At 47.1% G+C, this 22,145-nt stretch overlaps 2 protein-coding genes across 9 annotated transcripts in view; one reads left to right on the top strand and one right to left on the bottom strand.

Annotated features, from left to right (window-relative positions):
- Nucleotides 1-22,145, bottom strand: part of LOC142586041 (uncharacterized) — a 116,796-nt gene that overhangs the window by 39,805 nt on the left and 54,846 nt on the right. For all 3 annotated transcript variants that reach the window (XM_075697284.1, XM_075697271.1, XM_075697277.1), the window contains one exon: nt 9,583-9,673. In XM_075697284.1, coding sequence (XP_075553399.1) covers nt 9,583-9,673 — 91 coding nt within the window. The remainder of the gene's footprint in view (nt 1-9,582; nt 9,674-22,145) is intronic.
- LOC142585994 (uncharacterized) overlaps nt 1-22,145 on the top strand; it is a 330,876-nt gene that overhangs the window by 273,625 nt on the left and 35,106 nt on the right. For all 6 annotated transcript variants that reach the window (XM_075697173.1, XM_075697220.1, XM_075697194.1 and 3 more), the window contains 2 exons: nt 11,485-11,625; nt 21,727-21,807. In XM_075697173.1, the coding sequence (XP_075553288.1) occupies nt 11,485-11,625; nt 21,727-21,807 (222 nt within the window). The remainder of the gene's footprint in view (nt 1-11,484; nt 11,626-21,726; nt 21,808-22,145) is intronic.

Raw genomic sequence — 22,145 nt, 5'->3', positions numbered from 1 at the left:
CAAAGCATGGGACATTCTGCGCCGATATACAACTGCAGAAAACCTTGTTCAATTCAAGCAGTCTAAATCGCAGGAAAGGTGCACGTGTCACGTGGTGGTGACGTTGAATAACACAGTAGCAATACTGTGAACGACAAAACTAACTTTTATTGGGCGAACCTGTGCCCACAAAACAGGCTACACTTATAGCACAACGATAGCGGCGAACATGGTCGGCGATCGTCGAAAATCTGATCAGCGGGTCAAGCGCGTCAGCTTTTATACAATAGTCGTCGAATGTTCCAGACTAATTGTTGGGACCCGCGTGCCTTCCACAGAGTTCTACACCATTCGCGTCAGGCGATGAAATCAGATAACACAAGGTTAGGCGACAACAGACAGTGGATAGAAGCATCGATAACTTTCCAGAAACTTCGGACACACGTAGGCGCATCCAACGCTGTGCGATTACATTTGTTAGGCGGCGAAACGTGGTTGCCCGAAAAAGATAAGTACACGTGTCAATACCCCCCTCTTAAAAAGCATCGTCCCGATGCTACAAATATAAGAGAGCAAAGCACAAAAGGACACTTATTAAACATAAGTAACAAAACAATGAAAAGAAACAAAGTCCAAAGGTCAGTTACGCGAAGCCCCAAAGTTCATTAACGCTGGCAGTACGGCTTGAGTCGCACAACGTGGACTATTTCAGGTCGTGAGTGGCGCCGCTGTGATAGCGAAATGCCGTCGGGCACGACCTATAGTCCAGTGCGCCAATACGTCGGATGATCTTGTATGGTCCGAAATAGCGACGCAAAAGCTTCTCGCTCAGTCCTCGTCGGCGTATAGGGGTCCAAACCCAAACACAGTCACTGGGCTGGTGCTCGACGAAGCGTCGTCAGAGGTTGTAGTGTCGGCTTTCGGTCCTCTGCTGGTTCTTGATTCGCAGGCGGGCGAGCTGTCGGGCTTCTTCGGCGAGCTGGAGATAGGTATAGCGACATCAAGATTTTCCTCGTCAGTGACATGCTGCAGCATGGCATCGAGCATCGTTGTCGGGTTCCTGCCGTAAACCAGCTTAAATGGTGAGATCTGTGTTGTTTCTTGCACTGCCGTGTTGTAAACGAATGTTACGTACGGCAGGACCGCATCCCACGTCTTGTGTTCGACGTCGACGTACATTGCTAGCATGTCGGCGAGGGTCTTGTTGGGGCGCTCCGTGAGACCATTCGTCTGCGGGTGGTAGGCAGTTGTCCTCCTGTGGCTTGTCTGGCTGTATTGCAGAATGGCTTGGGTGAGCTCTGCTGTAAAAGCCGTACCTCTGTCGGTGATGAGGACTTCTGGAGCACCATGTCGCAGCAGGATGTTCTCGACGAAAAATTTCGCCACTTCGGCTGCGCTGCCTTTCGGTAGAGCTTTAGTTTCAGCGAAGCGGGTGAGATAGTCCGTCGCCACGACGATGCACTTATTTCCGGAAGCTGATGTCGGAAACGGTCCCAACAAGTCCATCCTGATCTGCTGAAAAGGTCGGTAAGGAGGCTTGATCGGCTGTAGTACAGTCGAACCCGACTATATCGAACCCGTTTACATCGAATTATTCTATATATCGAACAATTTCAGGACACGATATAGTTACAATGAGTATATATCGCAAAAACTACGCTTACATCGAACAAAAATAGCAGCGACACCCGATATATCGAACGTCAAGCGGCGGAAAGTGCCCCCGGAAGTTGGCTTTCCCTCGCGGTAGCGGAGAAAACCCGGCTGCGCGGCTCCATCCAACCACTCTCCCTACCGTGACCGCGCCCGACCGCGCTGCCTCAGACGAGCCGTCGGCACCCCCCCCTGCAAAAAATGATCCTGGCCCGCCCACAGCGCTTGCTCAGACAGCCAATCAGATGCTCTTGTGCCCTCGTCGTGCAAGATGGCGAAAGTGCGAGTTGTCTCGCTGTTTTTGTGTGCGCCTTGTAGGCCTTCTCCCACAGTGTTGCCGTGATGAAGCGGCAGAATTTGCCTTTCGTCGTGAAGCTCGCAATCATAAATCGTGTCGAACGCGGTGAGAAGTCGGATGTCCCCGCAGAGCACAACATTCCGAGGAGCACTCTCGGCACGATCTTGAAGAATAAGAGGGAGATTAGGGCTAAAGCGTCCAAACTCGCGACCCAGTGCCCGTGGCGCCCGACCCGTACGCACGGCCGCGTACGAGTGGTTAATCTGAAATTGCTTCAGCCGTGCCGACTTCCGTGTGCTCTGTGATGACCGTAAATTTTGATGAATGCGACGAAGCCGTTGCCAGTGTTGCCGAAGTTTGGAGCGAACTGTCAGAATTTCCGGAAGCTGTTGACGAATCAACGGTGGATGAGTTTGTGAGCGCAAATGATGTGTCGCGACCACGGGAGAGCCCGAAAACGAAGACTACATTGCCAACATCGTACCGAGCACAAGTGAAAGTGTGCACAATGAGGAAAGCAACGACGGTCCCACATCCTCCGAAATGATTGGTGCGCTCGCAATAGTCCGGTGCTTCTGCGCGAATGCGGAAAGTTGCGGCCTCAGCTGCTCTGACTCCTTAATGTGGAAAAGTGCGTGCGTCGCAGGCAGCGAAATTGCCAAAGCAGAAGAAAATGCAGGACTATTTCGTGCGAAACTAAGCTAGTTTAATCAATAAAGTGATTTTATAAATGGTATGTGCTTTTATGACATCCAATTATTTAGCAGGCTTATATCGAATTATGCTCTATATCGAACTGATAGGCGTTTTTTTGCGAGTTCGATATAGCCGGGTTCGACTGTAATCCCGCTGGCCTTGTCGACGGTGTCTTGTGTCGCTGACAGTCGCGGCATGTCTTGACGTAACGGGCGACATCGGCAGTTAGGCGCGGCCAGTAATACCTTTCTTGTATCCTCGATAGCATCCGGGAGAAACCGAGGTGCCCAGCGGTCGGATCGTCATGTAGGGCGTGCAGTACTTCTGGACGCAGCGCCGACGGAACAACAAGAAGGTAGTTGGCGCGGACTGGTGAGAAGTTCTTCTTCACGAGTAGCTTGTTTTGAAGCGTGATCGAAGATAATCCACGCTTAAATGCCCTAGGGACAACGTCGGTCTGCCCTTCCAAATACTCGACTAGGGCTTTTAGCTTTGGGCCTTCTCGTTGCTGTTCGGCGAAGTCTTCCGCGCTTATTATTCCAAGGAAAGCGTTGTCATCCTCGTCATCTTGCGGCAGCGAGTCAGTGGGGGTGCGTGATAGGCAATCGGCATCTGAGTGTTTTCGTCCGGACTTGTATGTTACAGTGATGTCGTATTCTTGTAGCCTGAGGCTCCACCGTGCCAGCCGTCCTGAAGAGTCTTTTAAGTTAGCTAGCCAACACAATGCGTGATGATCGCTGACCACTTTGAATGGCCTGCCATAGAGGTAAGGGCGAAATTTCGCTGTGGCCCAAACGATGGCGAGGCATTCCTTTTCGGTTGTAGAATAATTGCCTTCCGCTTTTGACAACGATCGGCTAGCATAAGCTATCACGTGTTCATGTCCATTTTTTCTCTGGACTAGGACGGCACCGAGGCCTAGACTACTGGCGTCAGTGTGTATTTCGATATCGGCGTGCTCGTCAAGTGCGCAAGTACGGGCGGCGACTGCATGCGTCGTTTGAGTTCTTGAAATGTGTCGGCCTGCGGCGTTTCCCACTTGAACTTGACGTCACATTTAGTTAGCTGTGTCAGCGGCTCAGCGATGCATGAAAAGTCCTTGATAAATCGCCTGTAGTAGGCACACATGCCAAGAAATCTACGCACTGCCTTCTTGTCGGTGGGTTGCGGGAACTTTGCGATGGCAGCTGTTTTCTGCGGGTCGGGGCGTACTCCGTATTTGCTTATGATGTGGCCTAGGAACAGAAGCTCATCGTAAGCGAAACGGCACTTTTCCGGCTTCAGAGTGAGCCCTGATGATTTGGTGGCCTCTAATACTGCCGCAAGCCGCCTAAGGTGGTCGTCAAAATTTTCGGCGAAGAAAACGACGTCATCCAAGTAAACAAGACACGTCTGCCACTTCAATCCTGCTAACACCGTGTCCATGACGCGCTGAAACGTTGCAGGCACCGAACACAGTCCGAATGGCATGACCTTGAACTCGTAGAGGCCGTCTGGCGTGATGAAGGCGGTCTTTTCCCGATCTCTCTCGTCGACTTCTATTTGCCAGTAGCCAGACTTGAGGTCCATCGACGAGAAGTATTTAGCGTTGCAGAGCCGATCCAATGCGTCGTCTATCTGCGGAAGAGGATATACGTCCTTTTTCATGATCTTGTTCAGTCGACGATAATCGACGCAGAAACGTAGGGTTCCGTCCTTTTTCTTCACTAAAACAACTGGAGACGCCCACGGGCTTTTCGACGGCTGGATGATGTCGTCGTACAGCATTTCGTCGATTTGTTGTCATATAGCTTCGCGTTCTCGCGTCGAAACTCGGTAAGGGCTCTGGCGGAGAAGGTCGAGTGCACTCTTCGGTTATTATGTGATGCTTTGCGACTGGTGTTTGTCAAATCCTCGATGACGTCGAAAAGCAGTCTTTGTATCGTCGAAGCAGACTTCTGAGCTGTTGTTGCTTATTCACGGGGAGACTTGGATTTATGCCGAAGTCTGGCTCGGGAACTACGGTCGTCGGGGTAGATGTGACAGAATCCGAGAGGACAAATGCATCGCTGGTTTCCTGAATTTCCTTAATGTATGCGATCGTCGTGCCCTTGTTGATGTGCTTGAACTCCTGGCTGAAGTTTGTCAGCAACACTTTCGTGTTTCCTCCGTGCAGTCGAGCGATCCCTCTTGCGACACAAATTTCACGGTCGAGCAGTAGACGTTGGTCGCCTTCGATGACGCCTTCTACGTCAGCGGGTGTTTCGGTGCCGACCGAAATAACAATGCTGGAGCGCGGCGGGATGCTCACTTGATCGTCGAGCACACTCGAGGCGCGGTGACCACGAAAGCTCTCTGATGGTATCGCTTGATCTTGCGAAAGTGTTATTGATTTCGACTTCAGGTCGATGATTGCGCCGTGTTGGTTCAGGAAGTCCATGCCAAGAATGACGTCTCGTGAACACTGTTGGAGGATAACGAAGGTGGCAGGGTAAGTCCGGTCATGAATGCTAATTCTTGCCGTGGAGATTCCAGTTGGCGTAATGAGGTGTCCTCCAGCGGTCCGAATAGGGGCCCTCCCATGCAGTCTTAACCTTCTTTAACTGGGCGACGATGTGTACACTCATTACGGAGTAATCGGCCCCTGTGTCGACTAAGGCAATGACTGCGTGGCCATCGAGAAGCATGTCGAGGTCGGTGGTTGTTTGTCTGGCGTTGCAGTTGGGTCTTGGCGTCGGATCACGGCTGCGTCGCATTGACCTGTGGCTGGTATGGGACGTCGTCAGGTCGTCTTTCGTCGTCGTATTCTTTGCTTTCAGACTTCGTCGGGACGGCGGCGCGTCGTTATGTCGTCGAGGTAGTTTCTTCGGCGTCTTCGTCGGCGGTGGAGGATCTTCGTCAGTTCGGCGAACAGCAACCGCACCTCCACCGGTTGCTGCTTTTAGTTTTCCTGATATGGGCTCGCTGACCGGCCCCGGGCTGGGCCAGTGTATGGTTGGCACTGCGGCGACAGGTAGCGGCCTGGTGATGGCGAACGCGATGGTCGTCGAGAGCTCCATTGAGTAGCGGTGAGGTAGTCGGCGATGTCATGTGGGCGCTCTCCAAGCTGTGGACATGGCGCGTTGACGGCGAACTCTCTCAGTCCCAAGTCTCGTTATGGGCATCGGCGATACACATGGCCGGCTTCTCCGCAGTGATAGCAGAGCGGGCGGTGGTCGGGGGCTCGCCAAATGTCCGTTTTCCTCGCGTATGTGCGCTGGGCGACGGGTGGGCGTGCTGGCGGCGGCGGCGGCGGCGGCGGACGACGGAATTGCAGCGTTACAGGGCCCTGGCGCGGTCGCGGAGGGGGGCCTTGACGGCGTGCGTAGGTCATCATCGCTCCTGGCTGGGGCAGCGGTAACTGAGGTTGCACCTCAGGAACTCTAAGCGATCGCTGAACCTCATCTTTCACGATGTCGGCGATCGAGGCCACTTGAGGCTGCGACGAAGGCAGGACCTTGCGCAGTTATTCGCGCACAATGGCCCTGATGGTCTTTTGCAGGTCGTCGGAACCCAATCCTTGGATGGCGTACTGCGGCGTGAGCCCCTCGCGGTTATATTGCCGGGTGCGCATCTCCAGAGTTTTCTCGATCGTCGATGCCTCTGCAGAAAACTCAGCTACGGTCTTTGACGGGTAACGAATAAGTCCGGCGAAAAGTTCTTGCTTGACGCCCTGCATCAGGAAGCGGACTTTTTTCTCCTCCGACATTTCCGGGTCGGCGTGCCGGAAAAGACGGGCCATCTCCTCCGTGAAGATCACGATCGTCTCGTTTGGCAGCTGCACTCTGGTTTCTAGTAGTGCTTGGGCTCGCTCTTTTCGCACGACGCTTGTAAACGTTTGCAAGAAGCCGCTTTGGAAGAGGTCCCACATCGTTAAGGTGGCTTCTCGATTCTCGAACCAGGTCCTGGCGGCGTCTTCCAATGCGAAATAGACATGCCGCAGCTTGTCGTCGCTGTCCCAACTGTTAAACGTAGCGACTCTCTCACACGTCTCCAGCCAGCTTTCCGGATCCTCAAATGTGGAACCGCGGAACGTCGGTGGCTCCCTGGGCTGCTGCAGAACTATTGGGGCTGCTCCGGCTGCCATTGGGGCTGTCTTCTTGGTCTTCTCAGGACGAACTTCTCTGACGATCTTCTTGGTCGTCTCTGGTAGAATTCCGTGTTCCGGGGGCAGCTGCTGTAGCCGGCGGCTTGCTCGATGTTCCGGGACAGGGCTGGTGTTGTCTTTGCGGTCCGGGCTTGGATTACGGCTTGTCGAGGGCATCCGGTACATGAACGTAAAGCACCTCCACCAGATGTCATGTGGTGGTGACGTTGAATAACACAGTAGCAATACTGTGAACGACAAAACTAACTTTTATTGGGCGAACCTGTGCCCACAAAACAGGCTACACTTATAGCACAACGATAGCGGCGAACACGGTCGGCGATCGTCGAAAATCTGATCAGCGGGTCAAGCGCGTCTGCTTTTATACAATAGTCGTCGAATGTTCCAGACTAATTGTTGGGACCCGCGTGCCTTCCACAGAGTTCTACACCATCCACGTCAGGCGATGAAATCAGATAACACAAGGTTCGGCAACAACAGACAGCGGATAGAAGCATCGATAACTTTCCAGAAACTTCGGACACATGTAAGCGCGTCCCACGCTGTGCGATTACATTTGTTAGGTGGCGAAACGTGGTTGCCCGATAAAGATAAGTACACGTGTCACACGCAACGACAGGCTAGGAGAGCAAGCTGGGAGAAGTTTCTTTCGGGAATCAATTCATATACCCAAGAAAAAGTGTGGAATGTGCTCAGAAGGCTAAATGGGCGGTCCCCTTCAACATTGCCATCCTTTCAACATTGCTGAGCTTAGAGCAGCATTAAACCTCTGCAGAAGCTCTGCGCAGGGAGCAGACAGGATCATGTATGACATGATCAAGAACATGCACACGGATACACAAATGACATTGCTCACACTTAATAATAACATTTGAGCAGAAGAATGAAGCTATCGTCGCAGTCTTGAAACAGGGTAAAGACCCATCCTTGGTAACAAGCTACCGGCCGATAGTGCTTACAAGCTGCCTGTGTAAGCTTCTCGAAAAAATGATAAATCGCCGTCTTGTGCATTTCCTGGAATCAAACAACATACTTGATCCCTACCAATGTGGTTTTCGAGAAGGCAGATCCACAACCGACCATCTTGTGTGCATTGAGGCAAACATCCGCACTGCATTTGGCCATAAACAGTTCTTCTTGTGGCATCCATGGCAGCATGCTCAGCATAATTGAAAGCCATCTCTCACACTACTTTCTGTGTCAGAATTGGCAATGCCCTGTCTAACTCATTTACACAAGAAACTGGAGTACCGCAGGGTGGCGTACTAAGCTGGACCCTTTTTATTGTTAAAATCAATTCTTTACATTCGTATGTTCCGCAAAGTATGTTTTATTTTGCATATGTCGATGATGTGCAAATTGGATTTAAATTGTGTAACATTGCAGTCTGCGAGTCATGCGTTCAACTTGGGCTCAACAAAGTCTCAATATGGGCAAATCAGAACGGCTTTAAGCTGAATTCCAAAAAGAGCTCCTGCACCTTCTTTACAAGGCAGAGGGGCCTTGTCCCAGAGCCCAATATCCAGCTACACGGTGATCGCTTGCCTTTGAACATGCAGCACAAATTTCTTGGTGTCATACGTGACTTTAAACTGACATTTATCCTACACATAAAGTATTTGAAAGACAAATGTTTAAAAACAATGAACATTTTTAAAGTTCTTGCGCACACTACATGGGGCAGTGACAGGGGCTGCTTATTGAAACTGTACATGAGCCTTATACGGTCACGTCAGGACTACGGTTCCGCAGTGTATCAAACTGCCGTTCCAAGTGCATTAAAGATTTTGGATCCTGTTCATCATTTAGGTATTTGCCTGGCCTCAGGCATCTTCCAGAACAAGTCCTATACAGAGTTTATACGTAGAATCTAATGAGTGGTCACTCCGCCTGCAAAGAACATATATAAGCTTCACATACTTCCTCAAAGTACAATCTAATCCTAAACACTCTTGTTATAAAACCGTTAATGATATAACGTCTGCCACAGTATTTCAAAACAGACCTTCAATGAGAAAACCTTTCTCACTATATGTGAGGAAGCTGACTGAGGAAATGAATGTCCCACTACATGTGCATCCACTGATGGCTCCAACAAGGCTGTTGCCACTGTAGATGTGGCAACTGATAGAATGCGACACGTCCTTTGTTGAAGTTACAAAGCATGCTCCAGAAATGCACAACCGTATGCACTTTCCGGAACTCCAGTTGAAGTACTCCTGTCCAGGATCTTATACTAATGCATCAGTCACCTAATGGCGTATCGTATGCAGCAGTCAGGCCATCCTTCTCGGAATGCAATGTTCTGCACGCAGAAACAAGCACCTTTACGGCAGAGCTTATGCATTACTCTCAGCTGTAAAACTCATAAAGGCTACACAACTACAAAACTACATAACTACAAAAAGCTGTCATATTTACAGATTCTGAGCGTAGTAAGAGCTTTAGTTTCTTTACAGAAACATCTCAATCCTGTAGTCAGTGACCTCTATTCATGTCTGTGCACTATGTCTACATCTAACCAACATATAATAGTATATTGGGCGCCAGGCCACAAAGGCATAGTGGGCAATATGCTTGCAGACAAACTTGCTACACTCATAACGAGAGCCTGTGACACTACCATAGCTATCCCTCCCACTGACTTGAAGCCTTTCTTGTACAAAACGCTGAGAAAGTTTTAGCAATCCCTCTGGGATCGTGAAACCTCTAATAAACTTCATTTAATTAAGCCGCACATACGAAATCGGCCTTAGTAACAAAAGCGCGACAAACTGATGTCATGTTCTGTCGACAGAGAATAAGACTCGCATACAGTACGCATTCTTACCTCCTGACTGGTAGTGAACCTCCCCTCTGTGGCAGCTGTAGTGAGCGGCTGACCGTTCCTCACGTCTTGATGGAGCGTCGAGAAGCAGAGGCTGAACGAAAGAAGTACTTTTCTCTAGCATACCGATGCCACATTCCCCATCATCCGGTAATGCTTCTTGGAGCAGAACCAATTTTTGATCATAAATCAGTTTAAAATTTTTTACAAGATGTCGATTCATTGCACGTTATAAGCCCACAATATTCGTAGCATATCCTCTCACGAGAGGCTGATGCTGTAATAGTAGCGACCTGTATGGCACATGCCTCCGGGCCCTTGTGCTCGAGGTCCTTGGCGAGGCAGTAGTGCTACCTGTAGCGACATATTTTAGTATGTCACCTCTTCGTAGTACATCATTTTTCCATAGCACTTTTCATGTATACAGTTCTGTAACTTGTAACATTCATGTGACGCGAGTCAGCGTGAACACGGCACGGATCACCGCTTCCATGCAAAGTTGAGAAGAGTTGGCGATTACTATGCCGTTATTAGAAGATGCGCTTTTCACTACAGCGCAGACATCCCGATTATTTTTTTGCCAGTGAGCTGGTTGCCAACAGATCGTCTGTCTATCGCAATGTACCTGGCGCTTTTCAGCCTTGACATCTCCCGCCATATGTGTTTGTGTCATTGCACGCGTAGCCATTGCACTGAGTCAAAACAAAACTACTGTTGGCCACAACCGCTGCAAATAAAACCGTGGCCACTATCAACCCAATCATAGACGATGACAATGCAATTCTGTAGGCTGTGGCCAACGCAGTGTTATGCGCGGTGGTAAACACAAGAATAAAGGCTATAAAGGCCATCAATAGGCACAAAGCATTTGGCGTTCTTGTTGTTCATGTATGATTTCTGCTAATGACAGTCGCAATGTGGACTCCGCCGCTTCGTTTCACTTGGACGCTAGCGCCGCTTTTGCTCTTTTGCATCACTCTGCACATGCCAAGCTCCATGAGTTGGCTGAACTAACCAGTGTCAGCCAAATACATTTGACTTAATGAGAGTTTGATTCCAATAAATAATGCATACACCTACTGGGACCAGAGGGCGAGTCTGGATTATCCGATTCTCCAAATTGACAAGGTTTTACTCTACTAAAGAGTTAAACGACTTGTTGGAACCTTCTTCTTCTTAAGCATAGCTTTGCTGGAATGTTGCACTTGAATGCTATGCAAAGAGACACATGAAGCCAGAGCCTGCCACATTCTCCTCTCATCACAGAATCTTTTTGTTGCTTGGCTTCACAGCAACACACATGCGACTGTTCATGTTCTACATTGTGCTTTGCAGCATAGCAAACACATGTGTGCCCAGCAAGATGCTTCTTCTTGGCTTTGAGAATTTGCTTCAGTCCTATGACATAGGTGCAAATGCCACACCCACTTTCACAATGAGGGTTTTATATGTTCAGCTTTACCTATGTCCTCCCATCCATGCAACACCCACCACACGACCCACGTGACCCTTGTAACTGTGGATTTGTCTTTGGAATCAGCCCAGTTTTCATTACACCATCATCAGGATCATCCCAGTTTACTGTTACACTTTCTCCAAAATTGGCCTAGTTTACACTACATTGTCTTCAGGGTCTGCCCACTTTACTCTGAGAAATTGACCAAGCAGACATGCAAAATCCTGGGGAGAAAGACAGAAGAAGCTTCACTTTAATGAAAGAACTATGCGCTTTATGGCAGATATTTGTTGGAGTGAGGATATTTCAGAACAGAGAGAGCCACTGGCACATTTGTTAGGCCAGTGACTGTAAATTTAAAATTTTAAATGTCCACTCAAGGAAATGTATGTTGTTGTTTCTTTAGTAGCCACATTGTTTTGCTTAATTTTGTATTTTACTTGCTGCAGCCTCCAGAATGCAAGAGCCTCCTTGAGGATGCTGAAAAGGGGTGCCAGACCATCAAAGGTTGCCTCATTGATAGCTTCAGATTGATTTGCAGCTTCACCATTGCCCCAGTGCCAGACCAAAGGGATGAGTCTGCATTTGAGGTGACTTGTGCATTTTTATATAAAGCATGCCAGGTGTTTGAAGAGTGCCACAGCCATCCCACAATTTTGTGCTCTGTGCTTGTTCAGTTTTCAGGCAGTCAACTAATTTAGATAAGTTATGGGCGGTTTGACACAATGGAGTCCTTGAGCACTGTGAGGTGGTTGAGTGTAGGATGGGGCCTGTTCTGCGTGTCATCAGGCATTATATCGAGGTATCTTCAGTTGGTGGATAGTAGTCTTCTGTGGTACTTTCACAGGAATAACCTCTGACTGGCTTGATGTGAAAGCGGTTGTGTCAGTATGTGGAGCTGTCTTTACTTATACAGTCAAACCTCGATGTATCGAACAGTGCGGTGATCGCAAAATAGTTCGATATAGCCAGAATTCGATATATAAAATCACATAAAAAATGTGTCAAAAACTTCCGCAACTCAATAAATTAACAAGGGCGCAATCGGGGATCGGTGTTTGGAGCGCACATTCGGTTGGGCCGCGCGCAATTGGCCTAGGCCATGCCGACTACGTCTGCCGTGAACGTGTGGTCGTCTGTGCCGCATGCAATTAGCCTAGGCCGCGCTGACTTCATCAGCCGTGCGAAGTCTGCGTGGCCTAGGCCAATCGTGCGCGGCGCAACCAAACGCGTACTCCGAACAACAATCCCCGATTGCACCCCATTCGTGGTGCAGTAAATGCTCACGTCAAACAAAGTATTTCTTTGGCTGAATGTACTGCAGCAGTGTAGCCTGCTTCTTATTGACAGCCGCGTGCTTAAACACAGAGTCCTCAACACAGTGTAGCGAAGTGAGGCAGCCGTTAGATATCAGAAGAATCAGCTCACCAGGGAGACGGAAGATGAAGGGGGATGAGCTCTGGCAAGGGCAAGTCCAAATCTGCAGGTACGACGACGAGAAGTACCATTTCAACAACTAGGTTTATTCACTTGGTATTTACTTTAAGTTAACACTGTGCAAAATATCTACAAACAGAACGATGTCATACCCGTCGTCGTCGGCCTGCCTGACCAGCCTGGTCTCCCTTGGTGAAGTTGCGCCGTCTGCTGCTGTCTACTTGCTCACTCCCCAAAACTACCCCAAACTATTCCTTAAATAAGTTTCCCCAGCATCCAAGGGACTCGCGGACCGGCGGGAGGCGCAGGCTTCTCTACCAATGGGTTATTTCGTTACTTCGACCAATCAGGCAAGCCGACATCATCCAATAAGCGTCAGAGTTTAAGGGGCCAAGAAATGGTCGCGTCAACACTCCGTACACAAAAGCACTCTGACCATAACTAATCAGCTTTTGACAGCCGAGCGTGGGAAGAGGACGCGTCATGTGCACGTGTGACGTCAGGCGCGGCGGCGGTGGCGGCCGGGTGGCAGCACATACCCGCGGCGCCGTCGCGTTTATTTGTGTACAAAGGTTTCCCCCCACGTCGAGGAGCCCAGAAAATTCCTGGAAAGAAAGCAAAGAGGCCCGTGGTACACTCTTTTCAGGACAATAGTCTAAACAATCCACAAGCAATAGGCTGGTGCCCTCTATTGCGCCGCAATAGCGGCGTAGTAGGGCCGAAGCAGCTACAGCCTCAGTTGCAGTTGGGAGTAGGGCAACATCAGCGCTTGCGAAATCAACCTCGGCAGCGTCTTCGTTTGGCCACTACTTCTGCTATGATCTCCACGTCCGTCAATCGAAGCATTTTGAAACACTGTCAATAACAAAGTATTAAGTGGCGTATGTCAAGGCATCTGTGAGTGAGCCCAGTGAGCGCGTGCTGTCGTGCGTCTTTGTGGATGCAAACTGCCAGTCCTCGCAAGGCATGGCAGGTGCAGAGCGCGGCACCGAGGAAGAGTCAGTGTGACAAATGCGATGCGAACGTTGTGCAATGTGTCGTTGACGTTGCGTTTCCAACTAGGCGAGCCGCTGTGTGCGTGCGCTGCTACGTTCAAATGGCGCCCTCGGCGCAATCGATGGGTGCAGCTATAGTGGGCAGCAGTTGGGAACGCCCATCGCGCCACCACTATCTTCGAGGGTGTTGCGGGAAAGCTCACCACCTGTCAACAGAGCGCACATGGTAAGGAGTGGCGAAGTTCGATAACGTATTTACTCGCATAATGATTGCACTTTTTTTGTAAAAAAAATTTGATGCAAATTCAGGGGTGCGATCATTATGTGGGTTAAATTTCCCACGAAAAGAAACATTTTCTTTTTTCATCCCGCATTTGCTGCGGGATGACAAGCAGGCGGCTGCCGCTGTTAGTGCGGAAGACCAAAACAAAAATGGCAGCCGGCGGAGCAAGCCGAACGCGCCGAACGCTATTATTTTTCTTCTCGTGAGTACATTACGTGCATTGAAACAGTTTCTTCTGTATCAGTAATGAATTATATCATTAATATCGGCAAGCTTGCGACAATAACGTAGCCATGTCCACTTTGAGGGGACAGAAACAGAGATGGGTGTGCTTAGCTGCCAGTGACATAGAAACATATGGCGGAAACTGCAGCATTTGTCTTCACTACTATCCTAATACGGCACATTTTCGCTAAGGGTGGGCCACGGAGTAAGACATTTAGGAGGTGAAACTCCCGTCAGTGCGAGCGAGCGCGGGCGACCAGATAAGGTCACAATTGTTGTATGTGCCGACGGTGCCATATACAGTGGCGGCGCCATGCGGCGCGTCGTAGAAGCCGCAGCGAAAAAAAAAATGCAGCGCCCGGGCACCGGCGCGCTCTCAACGGCGGTAATTTCTTTCCAGGCCGCCAGGCGCCACCAGCACGATAACGGCTCCGCGGGCTTGTGACCTTTTCTCGTCGCCGCAAACAGCGGAGTTTCCTCTCCTAAATATTTCTTGCTCTGTGGGGTGGACGAATATCTTAGCTGTGTTACAAGCGTTGGCGTATGAATAGGGTACACTTCTGACATATCAGTGTAAACGTGGCTACTATCGTTGCCGCTCGCGATTTGTTGCGTGCCCACGAGTACAGACAAGAAGAATCGAAATACGCCCTTTATGTTGTTGTTGTTGAGCAAAACCATTATGAAGCCTACAAATAATAAAGCCGAGGCAAGTTTGGTTGTAGCTTTTTTTTTTTTTTTTTTTCATGGAAGTGCGGAAAGTGATGAAAGGAATGAAATGGGGCATCTGCTTAAGAATGTTTTGTGCGTGCAGACTGCTTGGTATGTCTTCAAGAGTCGTCCGCATTGCATTCGACAGATGGCAAGTGCGATCATCATTAGCTAGACTTGGCACACGACATATCGCTGCGACAAGTTCAGGGTGCGATCATTACACGAGTGCGATCATTATTCGAGTAAATTTGGTATATCCATTTTACATCCGATTCCAATCGAAATAAAAAAATTAAAGTGCATGCAGTTTTCCAGGTGCTATAGAAAGTGTTCGATATACGCAATAATTCTATATATCCTTGTTCAATATATCGAGGTTTGACTGTAATGATATGCTACGTTCTGCAGTTGTAATCCAAGTTCGTGGATTAGATCAGCTATTCATTTGTTATTCAGTAGAAACAGCACTTCTTGCCCTTGCTGAAGTACATAAAGTGGCTATGTATGCTAGTCGTTGTATTCGTGTTGATAAGGCTGCCGAAAAAGAAGCTGCTTTTTTGCTGCGTCGCAATCGTAACGTGACTAGTTGCCGAGCTGAAAGAGGTACCGTAATCCTCAGTTGTCTTCCCATAAGAAGCTCAGCTGGCGAAGGCACGTTGTCCATTGGGGTGCTTCTGAACTGGAGAAGAACCAGGGAAAGATCTTTTACACATTTCACGGATTTTCAAGGCTGTTCTTGACAGTCTGGACAAATCACTCGTAGATTCTATTCGACTATGGGCAATGTGGTGAGCTTGAGTTGTAGATCGATTATAAGAAGGCTGTAAATTCTTATAAGTTGAAAGGTGGGCCATTGTCACCGATGATCTTCTCAGGTATACAGTAAAAGCCCGTTAATTTGAAATTTCTGATAATTCAAAGTAACTGCAGCGGTCCGTCCAACAATGTATTGAAAGCAATATGTAATGCATCCCGCTAAGTCACACTCAATTCCGCACCACCACCGATAATTCGAACTCCGCGCCATCGTGGATGCGCAGAGTGCTAGTGCACAGGAGCACGTTGGCGACTCTTGTGTTGCCGCGTGGGCCACACTGCTTTGCTCTTTCTATCTGTGGCCCTTTGTTTAGACCTGACTGGAGAGATACACGTTTGTGCTTGGTTATGGCATGGCCAATGCCTCTGTTGCAGGTCAGTTCTCTCCCTCTCTCAAGACAGTCAAAATAAAAATGCGAACGCGGCACTGCATTTGTTTTTGTTTGTTTTGTATGTTACATCTTGGAGGCTAGCTATTTCTTTACGAGGTGTTCTGCTGAGAAGTGGCACCAGTTTATGTCTAAAACAGTCGCAGTACGAAAAAGCATAGCCTTTGAGATTCACAGCTATTACTTGGAAGAAAGCATTGACGGACGGACGGACAGACGGACGCACGCACGCACACTGTGAGCGTCCCCTTTGGAATGGGGTGGTGGGTTGCGCCATCAACTCTTATTATATTGCCTAATGTCCTACCTATGTTAAAAAGAAAAAAAAAGGAAAGAAACAATGAATTCCCATAACCAAACTTTCTGAACCCCTATTGTGAACTTTGTTTTTCTACGCCTCCGTTGTTTGTCGGTTCCGTACTTTTCTTCCACCAATCTTCCAATCACCTCTTACTAATCTCTGCTGCGGACATGTTTACTTTCCCCCTGCTCTCGCTGAACCCAAGGGCTGCAAGGAGGCCAGAGGTGCCTAATTCTCGGGATCCGAAAGTACTAGAATATGTGTGAGGCCTTGGAACAGAAATAAAAGTGAAAACTAAAGTTGAAAAAAAGAGGTACCTAAATGAGTTGGGCCTCAAACTTCAGAATAATCGAAAAGAACTGTGGAAATTTCTTAAAAGCAATGGCCGTGATTCAGTTGGCATTCCGGCACCGAATAAGGACGCTGAACCTGTTACTAGTGATTATGATAAGGCATGTTGTTTCAATCAGTATTTTCAGTCCATCTTCATGGCGAATTAGCGCCATAAAATTCTAGACATGGGAATCCATGTGCAAGGGTCAATGCCGGAACTAATTATAACGTACAACGGTGTGTTAAAATTGCTCACTAACGTAAACGTTTCTCCGGCCAGTGGGCCCGATGACGTTTCTTACTATGTCTTTAAAGTCAGTGCTGAAATTATTGCACATTATTTGGTTATCCTCTACTCAAAATCTTTAGATACAGGACTAATACCCCAGGAATGGAAAAATGCTGATATATTGCCCGTTCAAAAGAGTGGTCCTAAAAACATAGTTGGTAATTACAGGCCAATTTCGCTTACAAATATCAGTTTCAAAACTTTTGAACACATAATTTATAGTGCAATTATTAGAATAAAGAGATGAATAAAGCCTTAGAATAAAGAGATGATGATGACATAGAGCTAATGAATGAAACCGTAACTAGGCTGGCTTCAGAGGCAGCAAGTGAAGTGGGTGGCAAGACACCAAGGCAACCAGTAGGCAAGCTCTCCCAAGTAACAAAAGTCCAACTCAAGAGATCAGATAGAATTCGCAGAACTGTCAAAACTGATCAACAAGGCAAACGTTAGTGATATTCGAAAATGATGTTACGGTGAAGGGAACGAAGAAGTTGAATTAGACTAGACGAAGACGAAGTCTGGCAGATGCCTGAACGCCATATACGCCAGTTGTAAATATACGTTATTTTACACTTGTGAGCCTGCTTTCTTCCTGCAACATGTAAAATAACGTATATTTACAACTGGCGTATGTGGCGTTCAGGCAACTGCCAGACTTCGTCTTCGTCTAGTCTAATTCAACTTCTTCGTTCCCTTCATCGTAACAAAATAACATGAAAAAGACTGAAGAAGCCATAAAAAATAGATGCAGCCTGAAATCAGTGAGAAAGGAACTTGGCATAGGACAAACCAAGATGTATGTACTGAAAGATAAGCAGGGTAATATCAGCAATCTCAAAGATATAGTAAAAAGCGGAAGAATTCTACACTGACCCAGAGAAGTCTGGATACCTCCTATAACTAGCGATGAGGTCAGAAGGGCCTTGCAAGACATGAAACAAGGAAGAACTGCAGGGAAAGATGGAATAAGAGTCGATTTAATCGAAGATGGAAGAGACATAATGCTTGGAAAACTGGCGGCTCTTTATACGAAGTGTTTATTGACTGCAAGTGTCCCAGAAAACTGGAAGAATGCAAACATTATACTAATCCACAAAAAGGGAGACATTAAATAATTGAAAAATTATAGGCCCATTAGCTTACTCCCAGTATTATATAAAATATTTACCAAAATAATCTTCAATAGAATAAGGGCAACACTGGACTTTAGTCAAGCAAGGGAACAGGCTGGCTTCAGGAAGGGATACTCTACAATTGATCACATCCATGTCATTAATCAGGTTATCAAGAAATCCGCAGAGTACAATCAGCCCCGCTCTATGGCTTTCGTAGATTACGAAAAGGCATTTGATTCAGTAGAGATACCAGCAGTCATAGAGGCATTACGTAATCAAGGAGTACAGAACACTTGTGTAAATACATTGGAAAATATCTACAGAAGTCTTACAGCTACCTTTATTCTACAGAAAAAAAGCAGGAAGATAACTCTAAAGAAAGGGGGTCAGACAGGGAGACACAATTTCTCCAATGCTATTCACTGCAGGCGTGGAAGAAGTATTCAAGCTATTGGGAAGGCTTAGGAGTAAGGATCGATGGCGAATACCTCGGCAACCTTCGGTTTGCCGATGACATTGTTCTATTCAGCAACACTGCAGACGAGTTACAACAAGTGATTGAGGACCTTAACAGGGAGAGTGTAAGAGTGGGGTTGAAGATAATATGCAGAAGACAAAGATAATGATGAATAACCGGGCAAGGGAACAAGAGCTGTAGAGTCTGTGAAGGAGTATGTTTACCTAGGTCAACTAATCACGGGAAACACTGACCATGAGAAGGAAATTCGCAGAAGAAAAAAAAAATGGGTTGGATCACATACGGTAGACATCGTGAGCTCCTGACTGGAATCTTACCGTTATCATTGTAAAGGAAGGTATGCAATCGGTGCATTTTACCGGTGCTGACATATGGGGCAGAGACTTAGAGACTCACAAAGAAGCTTGAGAACAAGTTAGGGACTGCGCAAAGAGTGATGGAACGAAGATTGCTAGGCATAACGTTAAGAGACAGAAAGAGAGCGGTTCGAATCAGAGAGCAAACGGGTATAGACGATGTTCTAATTGACATTAAGAGAAAAAAATGGCACTGGGCAGGTCATAGAATGGCAGATTAGATAACCGTTGGAACATTAGGGTGACAGAATGGGTACCAAGAGAAGGGAAGTGCGGTAGAGGACGGCAGAAGACTAGGTGGTGCGATGAAATTAGGAAATTTGCAGGTGCTAGTTGGAATCGGTTGGTGCAGGAGAGGAGTAATTAGAGATCGCAGGGAGGGGCCTTCGTCCTGCAGTGGACATAAAACAGGCTGATGATGATGATGATGATGATGATGATGATGATGATGATGATTTTTTTCATTATTTGACCTCGGGTTACAAACGGATTGTATTTTCTTAGGTTTCAAAAAAGCGTTTGATTTGGTACCTCATGACTCACTACTTTATAAACTGTCTTTACTTAACATGCCTACTTCTCTTCTAAACTAGCTTCAATGTTATCTGCAGGGACGTAAGCAATGTGTGCTGATTAATGGGTCCCAGTCCGATTATGTTGCTGTATCCTTGGGAATGTCGCAGGGGTCCGTTCTACGGCCACTGTTGTTTCTAGTGTATATTAATGACATTCTGAAAGATGTGACTTGTAGAGTATGTTTATATGCAAATGATTGTGTTGTCTACTGTGATGTAAACAATTATTCAGATTCATTTCATTTGCAGCGCAACTTGGACCATATCCAACAATGGTGTTTGAAGTGAAAAATGTATTTAAATGCAACAAAGTGTCAGATTATCTCCTTCATATGCAGGCATCATCCTTTCCTGGCCAAATATGGATTTGATTCTGTCCAACTATCAAGAGTGTCTGATTACAAATACCTTGGCGTTTACTTTTCCTTCAACCTCATACGGAATTAAGCACATTGAGCATGTTTCATCTAAAGCTTGGGGAATGCTGAATTTTTTCAGATGATATTTTAAAATGGGGGGGGGGGGGGCACCCCGCTAAAAGTTAGAGCTTCTATATTTAACTTATGTTCAGTCTATATTGGAGTATGTTTGTGTTGTTTGGAACCCGCGAACTTTATATTTAACTGACATGCATGAACGCGTACAAAACTGTGCCGTTCGGTTTATATCAAGAGATTATAACTTCCCTAGTAGTGTTACTGACATTAAACTAACGTTGGGATGGGAGCTTTTATGTACTCGCCGAAGGAACTTCCAGTTATAAATGTTGTATAAAGTTTATCACAGTACTTATAAAAATATACAAAGATATTTATTTGCTTCCAGCACATTTTAGGTCGAATAGATTTGTCACGGATGGAAAATAAAAGAAATTAAATGTAAAACTAACACTTTTCAAACACTTACACAGACAGTTTGTGAATGGAACTGCTTGCCCAAATTGTCGAGTGCCGATTTGAACCAATGTTTCGGGCCTTGTTATCAGATGTATGAACGAGTGCAGTTGTCTTCATTTAGTACTCGCTTGTCATGCCTTGTAATATTTTTTACTTGCCTTAGCTATATATTCTCACCCCCCCCGCACTCCGCCCCCGCAATAATGCCTTTGGGTGTTGCAGGTATTTGGAATAAATAAATAAATAAATTGACCGCTGGGCAGATATTTTCACATTCTAATAAAACATGCACCATCGTTTCCCTAGCTTTGCCGCAGCAAGCACATGCGCCTTCTTTCTGGTATATCTCTTTATAAGTGCATGTTATAAGGTATCCTGATCTTGCTTCGAAAAGTAAAGAGCTTCCCTTTGAGTTATCATAAATTGTTTTTTTTTTCCTGATTTCATTTTTTCCTCTTAATTACTCGTAGCAGGTTTCTTTTCCATTGCCACCACCCATGAGATCATCTCAGCCTCTCTGATTTTCCGCTTGACATTCTTTGTTGTCATGTTACTTACCATACAGGTCGTATACTTGCTGGTAATCTTCCTAGTTCTTTTCCTCCACTGTGAATCTATGTTTTTCCTGTACAAATACCTGGACATGTTTGGATGCCATCTATACGTATATTGGAAGTTGGCAGCATGCAGCCGGTGCAGCTACGAAAGTGCAATGGAGATCAACATCGCAGCAGCTTGTGGTGCGTTTCGCGAGCGCATTTGAGAGCGCAGCTCGTGTTCTTGTGGCGTGTGTCGGTGGCACAAAATTGCGTTTATACTCTGACATTTTTGGTGCGCATCACTTGCGGCCACTCACGCTACGCCACTTGGGCTGTGCCAGCCGAAATGCGGTCCCCTCTAGACTTCGATGCGCACACCATAGGCTGCTCTCTTCGGAGCATGCGCAGAACAATACCCAACCTGTACGCTGCTTTGAAAGGCTGTCTGTGACCTTCGGCAAATCGGTGTGGGCACTTTTTTTTGTCCGCGCCATGCATTGTGGGTCGGCGCAGTTCGCGTGACGAACATGCTGATGGAGCTAGAGCCATCCAGACGTCGGGCACATCGGACTGCGTTGGCCCTGTCTGGTTGCATTGGCTGCACCAGTGCTTGTTTCTCTTGCCAACATGACATAGCTTGTGTGTGCGTGCGTGCGCTCATGCTACGTCTACAAAATGCTACGAAATTTTGTATACTTCAAATTTTCAAAGCATCCCCGCGGAATTCGAATTAATGAGCTTGTACTGTCTGTCAAACCTGGCAAATATCTGCTTCAGTAAGGATATCACCTTCGAGGAAGGTTTTCTCTGGGTGCCAGGCTTGCTTTTGAGGTTGTGTTACATGGGCCACATAGGTGGTGCTGGCTTTCAGCTGACATATGTAATACCTTTTGCTAAATTCTTGCTAATTATCTGTTTTGTTTTTTGTTTTTTCTTGGCACATGCAGCTGCGATTGGAACTGAGCAAACTCCAGGACAAATACACCAAGCAGACTGCTGAACTTCAGAGTGCGCATGAGGAAATCGCAGTGAGTGCATAGCTGTGCAACTTAACATACTTAAAAATTTTTTTTTTTGGCCATATGACTGTAGAGAAGCATCGCTGGGCATGGTTGTTTAATCTTTGGAAAATGTTTGATGGCTCAGCCTGTATGAAGAGATGCTTTAGAGCGGATGTCCTAGCAATGAAGAAGTCTATGAGGGCTACAGAAGCAAAAATCTGTGCAATGTGGTCAGTTGTACCTGTGCATTGGGGTCCATGCAACTGGATTCAATATGTTGTCATTGTATAGTAAAGAGCAAGCTACAGTTTTGCCATTCCAAAATGACCCGACTCTGCATAAAGCAGTGGCATGCGAGGTTTACC

The sequence above is a fragment of the Dermacentor variabilis genome, chromosome 1 (genome assembly GCF_050947875.1).
Source record: "Dermacentor variabilis isolate Ectoservices chromosome 1, ASM5094787v1, whole genome shotgun sequence".
Taxonomy (NCBI): Eukaryota; Metazoa; Arthropoda; class Arachnida; order Ixodida; family Ixodidae; genus Dermacentor; species Dermacentor variabilis.
Note: the sequence above shows the minus strand (reverse complement) of the source record. Positions and strands in the feature narration are given on the sequence as shown.